The sequence below is a fragment of the Nansenia antarctica genome (genome assembly GCF_963989245.1).
Source record: "Nansenia antarctica genome assembly, chromosome: 20".
NCBI lineage: Eukaryota > Metazoa > Chordata > Actinopteri > Argentiniformes > Microstomatidae > Nansenia > Nansenia antarctica.
The window spans coordinates 4931873-4941101 of record NC_137693.1 but is presented as its reverse complement, the minus strand read 5'-3'; the positions used below and the strand labels follow the sequence as shown (position 1 = coordinate 4941101).

General features: G+C 50.6%; 1 protein-coding gene across 1 annotated transcript in view; it reads left to right on the top strand.

Annotated features, from left to right (window-relative positions):
* Positions 1-6901: 6901 nt before the first annotated feature.
* The window catches only part of slc43a2b (solute carrier family 43 member 2b), a gene marked incomplete at its 5' end in the record, with an annotated part of 19532 nt that continues 17204 nt past the window's right edge, over positions 6902-9229 (top strand). The window contains one exon of the mRNA XM_080549800.1: positions 6902-7058. Within this exon, the coding sequence (XP_080405926.1) occupies positions 6902-7058 (157 nt within the window). The remainder of the gene's footprint in view (positions 7059-9229) is intronic.

Sequence of the window (9229 nt, the reverse complement as noted above, 5' to 3'; positions counted from 1 at the left end):
CTCTCTGGGAGACAGCTGGCGGCTGAAGAATGCAAGAGGCTGCCAGGCGTCCCCAACCCACTGTTCGTACACCGCTCCCACAGCAAAGTCAGAGGCGTCCGTGGTGAGAGCAGTGGGTGCCGAGGGCGAGGGGTGGGCCAACATGGCAGCGCGGGCCAGGGCCGCCTTGGTGTCCTGAAAGGCTTTGACACGCTCCGCCGTCCAGTCCACCGGCTGCTTCAGAGTCTTGCCCTTCTGGGCATCGTACAGAGGCCGCAGGATGTGAGCGATGTGGTGGAGGAAGCGATAGTAGAAGGTTACCATCCCGATGAACCCCTTGAGCTCGCTGATTGTGCTGGGGCGCGGGAAAGCAGCGACAGCTTCCACCTTCGAGGGGAGGGGGGTCACCCCCTCTGCGGAGACCCGGTGCCCGAGAAAGTCGATGGTGTTCCGTCCGAACTCACACTTCGCCGGATTGACAATCAGCCCATGTTGGCTGAGCCGTGTGAAAAGGGCCCGGAGGTGGGACAGGTGCTCCTCCTCCGTGGTGCTTGCGACGAGGATGTCATCCAAGTAGACGAAGAGGAATGGTAGGTCCCGGAGCACCGAGTGCATGAGGCGTTGGAAGGTCTGCGCCGCGTTCTTCAGGCCGAACGGCATCCGCAGAAACTCGAAGAGTCCAAATGGCGTGATTACGGCCGTCTTAGGGACGTCCTCGGGGTGCACCGGCACCTGATGGTACCCCCGTACCAGGTCCACTTTGGAGAAGAAGCGTTTGCCTGCCAGGTTCGCTGAAAAGTCCTGGACATGTGGGACCGGGTAGCGGTCAGGCTTGGACGCGTCGTTGAGGCGGCGGTAGTCCCCACATGGGCGCCACCCGCCGTCTGACTTAGGGACGATGTGCAGGGGAGACGCCCAGGGGCTGCTCGAGCGCCGAACGATGCCCACCTGCTCCATATGCGCAAACTCCGCCCTGGCGATGGCCAGCTTCTCCGGGTTGAGGCGCCTGGCCCTGGCGTGGAGGGGAGGCCCCTCGGTCTCGATGTGGTGCTCCACTCCGTGTTTCACCGTGGGCGCGGAGAAGGTGGGCTTGGTAAGGTCGGGGAATTCGGCGAGCAGCCGAAGGTACTGGTCACTTTCGGCGAGCGTATTGGACCACCCGCTGTAGACCGCCTCCCCCTGCGTACAGGCGAAGGAAGCGAAAGTCTGTGAGTTGACCAGGCGCCTGTTCCCCACGTCCACCAACAGGTTGTGGGCGCACAGAAAATCCGCACCAAGGAGGGGAAATGTGACAGCCGCTATGACAAAATCCCACGAAAAGCATTGCCCTCCGAAGCACACGTCCACCGCCCTAGTGCCATAAGAGCAGATAGGTGTGCCGTCCGCGCCTGCCAACTGCGGACCACGCTCCTCCTTCGCCACATCCGATCTCTCTGCCGGAATGATGCTCCACTGGGCACCTGTGTCACAAAGGAAACTGCGACCAGAGGCGGTGTCTTGTATGAAGAGCAGCCTGTTGGTGACGCCAGCGCTCAGGGCCACTACTGAGTGCCGGCCCCGCCGTTTCCCGTCGGTCCGAAGGTGCAGGGTGAGCGGCACCGTTTGGCCTTGGCGCCAAAAGTGGCGTGGTAGAAACAATGGCCCGCAGCGTTACCCTGCTGGCCAGAAGGTCTGGCGTCATCCTTCGCTCTCCTGCGACGGTCGGGTGGCGGGGCGGCCGCGGGAGCGAGCAGGTCGGGGGACCGTTGAGGCATGGCCAAGACGAACCGGTCCGCCTCCCTGGCCAGGGCGCGGGGCTCCATGATGGCGGTGTTGGCCAGCGCCATCCTAACTTGAGCTGGCAATGTGCGCATGAACAGCTCTGTGAAGAGGATCATGGGGTCTTCTGTACCGAGCAGGTTTAGCATCCTCTCCATGCGCGCAGAAGGCCTCTCGTCACCCAAGTCCGACATGGCAAATAGGCGACGCACCCTCTCCGCAGTGGACAGTTCAAATGTCTCTAGAAGCAGGGCCTTGAGGCGCTCATATTTGTTCGTCGTCGGGGGAGCAGACAAAAAACCTACCACTCGAGCTGCGGTGGAGCTGCCCAACATTGCCACAGCATGGTTGTACCGGTCGTCGTCGTCATCGATGTCACTTTTGTTGAAATGTGCCTCTACAATAGCAAACCATGCAGCAGGCGTTGAGTCCCAGAACTCTGGTAGCTTGAGAGTGGGAGTGTGCGCACCACGCGTTACCCTGACAGGGGATGGTGATGGCTGCCGCTGGTTTGAACGTCTTCCTCGCCCGGACATTTTGCAGGATTGTAATGTTCGTTCGCTGGTTTTTGTACACAATTACGTTAACAAAAATCCACGTCGGGGTCACCAGTGTAGTGCCGGAGGAAAAAGGAAAGACGTAGGCAACGTAATGATAACTGTTTAATCAAAATAACAACTTGTACTCTCAGTACAGGACCAGAAAATAGATCACCAAAACTGTTGTGTCTAAACAGGAAGTTGCAACGTTAATAATCCTCCCCTCTGCCCCTAGTGCCAGAACTGGTTCCCTCCCACTACACAACCAACAGTAAGAGGAGAACATGAACCCATAATGTAGTCACTACAACAGCACTTTGAATTGCCCCTATTGTATGAAATGTGCTATACAAATAAACTTGCCTTGCCTTGCCTATTTGTATGGCGATTTCTAAACAAGGATACAAAGTGCTGGATGTTAGTTTAAACAAGGTGTTTCCATTAGGGGTTACCAACCTCTTTATTGTACTACTACTAGGCCTATCATCATCTGCATGCATGTATAGCGATATGTAATACGCACTTGAGACCCTTTAAGTTCGTTTGGAGACATAATGAATGAATGAATGAATGAATGAATGAATGAATGGTCTTTATTGTCATAATCCTAACCCTAACTCTAGGCCTAGGCCTGTAGTGAGACTCTGAGCACTAAAAGCACGAGGAGTGAACACGTTCTGGAGATGGCGGAATATTGTCTCATGTTAAAGTAAAGAGTGTGTATGCCAGGGACACCTACTTGATAGGCCTATACAGCGTATTCCCAGAACACGCACGCACACGATGTGTACGTACAGGTCTGGTTATGGGGGCTCGAGCTGTCCGTCTCATGGAAGTAATGACCTCAATTACAGCTGGCCTTCTGGAGCGCATCTGAGTTACCTTGGTGACCGTCTGGCACGTTTGGACACAAGCAAACATGTGACGCGCATATGCACGTGTATAGGTGGTGGAGTGAATGAAAGAGAGAGAGAGAGAGAGAGAGAGAGAGAGAGAGAGAGAGAGAGAGAGAGAGAGAGAGAGAGAGAGAGAGAGAGAGAGAGAGAGAGAGAGAGAGAGAGAGAGAGAGAGAGAGAGAGAGAGAGAGAGAGGGGACAGAGAGAGAGAGAGAGAAAGAGAGAGAGAGGGAGAGAGAGAGAGAGAGAGACAGAGACAGAGAGAGACAGAGAGAGAGAGAGAAAGAAAGAGAGAGAGAGAAAGAGAGAAAAGAAAGAAAGAGAGATCGAGAACGAACCATAATCATCTGAATAAAAATATGTCTGTACACGTCAGCGGTCACTGTCACTGTCAGCTATTTTTAACATTTCACAACAATGTTGTTTTCGCCGTGTGGACCCCAGGTTGTTGTTGTTGTTAACTTGATTGCGGCTTGGAAGTTGTTTTTCCTCCTCTCATATCTGTGGTTTTGAAACAGCTCAGACCTCACTTAGAGCTAGACCTTCAAAAAATGTGCTGATAGAGGATTTCCCAATAACGCATTTTAAATGTGTGCTCAGAGTCAGTGAAATGCAGGGTTACGACACCGATGTCACCCGACGGATCACAATAACGTTGCCAAGTGGCAACTAGAGCAGACTGTGCACAGGGGCGCAACGACTAGGACGCAATGACTAGGATATCGTGACGTTAGAATTATAAGGTTCTATCTCCTTTTTTGTCAAAATTTAGTTTTTTACATAATCTGATCCATTAGGTGTTTAGTAATGCCTGTGTGGTGTATTTTTAAAATGTTGACATTTTTGAGTTAGTAATTCATAAAATACAAAGGTTCCATCTCATAAAACATAGTGGAATGCAAAAACTTTGACGCTCAATATCTCTGAACTGCCCTAAACGGAGATAGAACCGTATAATTCTAAGCTCACGATATCTAATGTCCCACGGCCGTTAAAAGCCTATCATTATTCTGTGATTAAATAAACTCCCCTGTGGACAGAGACAAAGGTGCTACCCGGTGATAACACTGTGGACATAACCCCTCATCTCCGTTTCTCTGTGTGGATCCCATTGCGTCATGGGGGGCCCCATTCATTCATGTTCACTTTGTTTGTCTTAGTTTAATCTCGTATTAAAAAAAACGTCCTATCGAAATGACGTGATCTCTTAGAAATGTACTTTATCGACCCGTGTGATTCTATCGTTATGAAACCCCAACCTCTGCCCCCCTGTCCTCTGTTATGTGTGACTGTCTCTCCCTCCCTCGCTCCGGCCGGTGAATGAGCTCTGTCCCCTGAAGTCAACGAGGGAGCGGTGATTGGTCACGGCAGGTTTCAGCACCGCGGTGATTGGTCACGGCAGGTTTCAGCACCACGGACAGCCAATAGCAACGCTGGGATGTTTTGCAGGCTTCTCGGCGCGTATATAAACGCGCTCTTTCCAGAATAAAGTCACTGATGTACAGTACAGGAACCCGGTGAGTGAGTCTTTAGTATTTCATTAGAAGAGATATCAAGAAAAGAAGAGAAGAAAAGCATACTTATATCGTCAGAGTACTGTCGTACTCACTCTACAGGTAAGACACTAGACTCAGGATTGCCTTGGATGGTCAGAAACAGGCTGGAATGTGTTTATTATAGTGAAATGTTTACTAATAGTCAAAGGGCAGAAGCAATAGAGGGATCAACAATGTCATGGTTGTAGGTGAAACAGTGCTGATGTATTTAGTGATGAATTGAGGATGTGAGAATTCTGTAGAATCTAGCATGAACTGGGCAACCCTACACAATAGGGCTGGTAAAACGGCCTGTTGGTGATTGGAGCTAGTTATTTGTATGGTCTTATTATAGTGATTCTGCCGTTATGTCCCGAGATTATGATTAGAAGAGTGCCGACGGGACGGGGTACAGGCGAACTGTTTGCGTGTGTGTGTGTGTGTGTGTGTGTGTGTGTGTGTGTGTGTGAGAGAGAGAGAGAGAGAGAGAGAGAGAGAGAGAGAGAGAGAGAGAGACAGAGAGACAGAGACACACACACACAGAGAGAGAGAGAGAGAGACAGAGAGAGAGAGAGAGACAGAGACACACAGAGACACACACAGAGAGAGAGACACAGAGAGACAGAGACAGAGACAGAGACACACAGAGAGAGAGAGAGAGAGACACACAGAGAGAGAGAGAGACAGAGACAGAGACAGAGAGAGACAGAGAGAGACAGAGACAGAGACAGAGAGAGAGAGGGAGAGACAGAGACACACAGAGAGAGAGAGAGAGAGAGAGAGAGAGGGAGAGACAGAGACACACAGAGAGAGAGAGAGAGACAGAGACACAGAGAGAGACAGAGACAGAGACAGAGAGAGAGAGACAGAGACAGAGACACAGAGAGAGACAGAGACAGAGAGAGACAGAGACAGAGAGACAGAGACAGAGAGAGAGAGGGAGAGACAGAGACACAGAGAGAGAGAGAGAGAGACAGAGAGAGAGAGAGAGAGACAGAGAGAGAGAGAGAGAGAAAGAGAGAGAGAGAGAGAGACAGAGACAGAGAGAGACACAGAGACACAGAGAGAGAGAGAGAGAGAGAGAGAGAGAGAGAGAGAAAGAGAGAGACAGAGACAGAGACAGAGAGAGAGAGAAAGAGAGAGAGAGAGAGAGAGACAGAGACAGAGAGAGAGAGAGAGAGAGAGAGAGAGAGAGAGAGAGAGAGAGAGAGAGAGAGAGAGAGAGAGAGAGAGAGAGAGAGAGAGAGAGAGATGGAAAAGACTGCGTTTTGTTTATCGGCTGTCTACTGGCAGCGTTTTTGTGTTTCGGATGCCCGCTGGTAATTGCACGGGAAACTTGTGGTTCAGTGGGGCTGTTTGTTAAAGAGAGGGGGTAGACAAATGAATGGAGAAACTGTTTGGACCAATTTACCATTTCCTGTATGACACCCATAATTCCTGGGTTGTCACTATAGGCTATAAGTGTTCCCTCAATGTTAATGTGTAACTTCCCATGTACTATAGTGTAGTAAGTATTACTATAGTGTTTGTTGAATGCAAATAGGCACATGTATGTCCTAGAGTCAATGATTGATAACAGCCAACAGTGTGTTTGGGGAGGGAGAGAATATAGGATATTATTGTATGGTACCTGAAGTAGATCAGTTTGGTCAGATTCAGATTCAGATTCAGATAACGTTTATTGCCATTATGCTTGACACATATAGGAATTTGCTTTGGCATTACAGAAGGTGCATTTATGCTTTTTTCACATATATATGAACAAAACAAAGTACAATACAAATGCAAAAACAGGCAAAAACAGGCAAAAACAGGACAACACAGGACAGACAGTGCATGGATAGTGCTGTAAATAAAGTTCACAATCATCATGTGAACATCATGTTCACAATCACATAATTTATAGTGTTTATAGTGCATTGAAAGTTCATTCAAAGTCATTTCAAAATCATCGTCTTCAGCTGTAATGACCCCTCCCCTCTCTCTCTCTTTCTCAACAGACGAGTGGAACCTCTGGAGATCACTCACTCTGCACCACAAGGCTGAGTGGCTGAAACACACTTTCTGCTCGCTGCTCGCTGCTGTGGTGTTCTGCACCTCTGCCCCCCCCCCCCCCCCACTCTCTCTCGCTCTCTCTCAGCTGCCCAGTCTCTTCTTGTCCTCCCCTCTCCTCCCCTCTCTCCCTGGCATCATCATGGCTCCCACCCTGGCCACAGCGTTTGCCAGGAAGTGGTGGATGGCAGTGACCGCCATCGTGAACCTGCTCTTCTCCGCCGTGCTGCTGGGATGGGGATCTCTCCTCATCATGCTGAAGTCTGAAGGGTTCTACTCCTACTTGTGCAACGAGGAGGGTAAGTGTTTGGGTTTTATTGGTTTTTCCCGGTTACAATGCATGCTATGCTCGTGGAGATTTACAGAATAAGATCAGTACTGTTTTTGGCGGCTTTGTGTGGTTAGGGGGTGTGGTTAGAAGGTGGGGCAAGTTGATTTATTTGTTGGCATAAACAGCAGGGGGCAGCGCATTTGGGGGGGGGGTTATTTCAAGTATTGTGAGAGGTACAGTTAGGGGAGGGGAGGGGGGGGGTGTTGGAGGAGGGGGGGGTTGGCAGAGTGGGACAGTGAGGGGTGGGCATCATGTGTTAGGGCAGGGTTATAAAGTGTGAGTTCTATTTGTGTCTCCATCTACACCTCGACGGCACCATCTCTGTCTCACACAGCAGACATGTCTGGAATGCATTGTGTCTCTCTGCCTCTGTCCCAAAAACCCCATTGAACTCGTTACTCAATCCTGCCTTTTCACCTCTTCTTTTCTTGGGGGAAGAATGAGTTTTTTCCCCCCCGAGGAGTTCAGGACATTAGGAGTCTGTCTGAGGGGAGTTCAATTAGATCCGTTTAAATCACAGGAGCATTGTTAGAGGGTCTATGCAGAGGGAGAGAGAGAGAGAGAGAGAGAGAGAGAGAGACAGAGAGAGAGACAGAGAGAGAGAGAGACAGAGAGAGAGAGAGAGAGAGACAGAGAGAGAGAGAGAGAGAGGAGAGAGAGAGAGAGAGAGACAGAGAGACAGAGAGAGAGAGAATGTAAATGTAGAGAGGGGGGAAACTCAACATTTGTCTTGTGAAAAAAAAGAGCTCGCACTCAGTGCTCGTAAACAGCAGGTCTTGTTACCTAACCTGACCTACACACACACACACACACACACACATACACACACACACACACACACACACACACACACACACACACACACACACACACACACACACATACAGAACCCAGTAGAGTGGTCGTGTAGATTATACAGCAACCTACTGTAACACAGAGAGAGAGAGAGGAACAGACAACGTGCAAACAGGTTGATTGATTTAAGATCAGCTGTTGTTTGTGGTGTAAACGGGGGTGTGGGGGGGTGGATAGAGGAGAGATGTTCCTTTTTCTCTTCTGCCCTCCCTCTCACAGCTCTCTCTCCCTCCCTTCTTACCATCCCTCCTTTTTGTTTGTCCAAATCAGACTTGGTGGAATTGATACACCACCACCCAAAGGCCCTAGTGAGAACAGAACTGAAAGAGAGAGGTGGGCGGGGGGACAGAGACGGAAAAGAAAGGATCCAGGCCAGTCTTATCAGATGGTGCCCACAGCCCGAGCCTAGGCGCTCCTACAGCCCTGACTGTTACTGAGAGGTCACCAGACGTGTCCACGAGACAGGCCTGGTGTGTTTACTCTGTCGGGTCATCTGACTGTCTGAGTACGGATGTTTTTCCTCTCATATCTAGGGTGTTGTGTTGTCTCTGGTATGTGCATATGGATCCAGAATCCTCTTAACCCCCCCGCCACCCCCTCACTCTGTACTCTGATCAGCTTCTCCGATCGACAGATCGAGGAGCAGCATTTGAAGGAGCAGATCTGATTCCAGACCTGTGGTTTATTTGGGGGCAATGACGTAACAGCCAGGGCTGTGGCACGTGACGGAGAGAGAGGGCAGCGTTTTATTACGCGTGATGTGGTGGTTTAAAGTCCGTCGGTGGCAGAGGAGGGAGGAGGGAGGAGGGAGGAGGGAGGAGGGAGGGTGGAGGAGGGAGGAGGGAGGGTGGAGGTAGGGTTCCACCTGAGTGTGTCACATGAACTCACGCAAGGAGCGTCAACCCGCATCTGGGAGGCCATGTGGATGAATCATATCTCCCATGATGCTTTGCATGGCAGTTGGCTTGGTTCTAGGGTCTTGGCACAAGACGGGAAGTTATCCGGTCCTACTCAGCTGAATAAATGTACCTCCTCAGCAGAAAGACTGGAGCCCTTTGTACAGTCACGTTGCTTAGTGTGTGTGTGTGTGTGTGTGTTGGTGGAGGGGGTTCATAGTGTGCCTTTGTGTGTGTGTGTGTGTGTGTGTGTGTGTGTGTGTGTGCGTGTGTGTGTGCGTGTGTGTGCGTGTGTGTGTGTGTGTGTGTGTGTGTGTGCGTGCGTGTGTGTGCATATGTGTGTGTGTGTGTTGGGTGTCTAACGGGCAATGGAGTCGGGGGGGTTGTG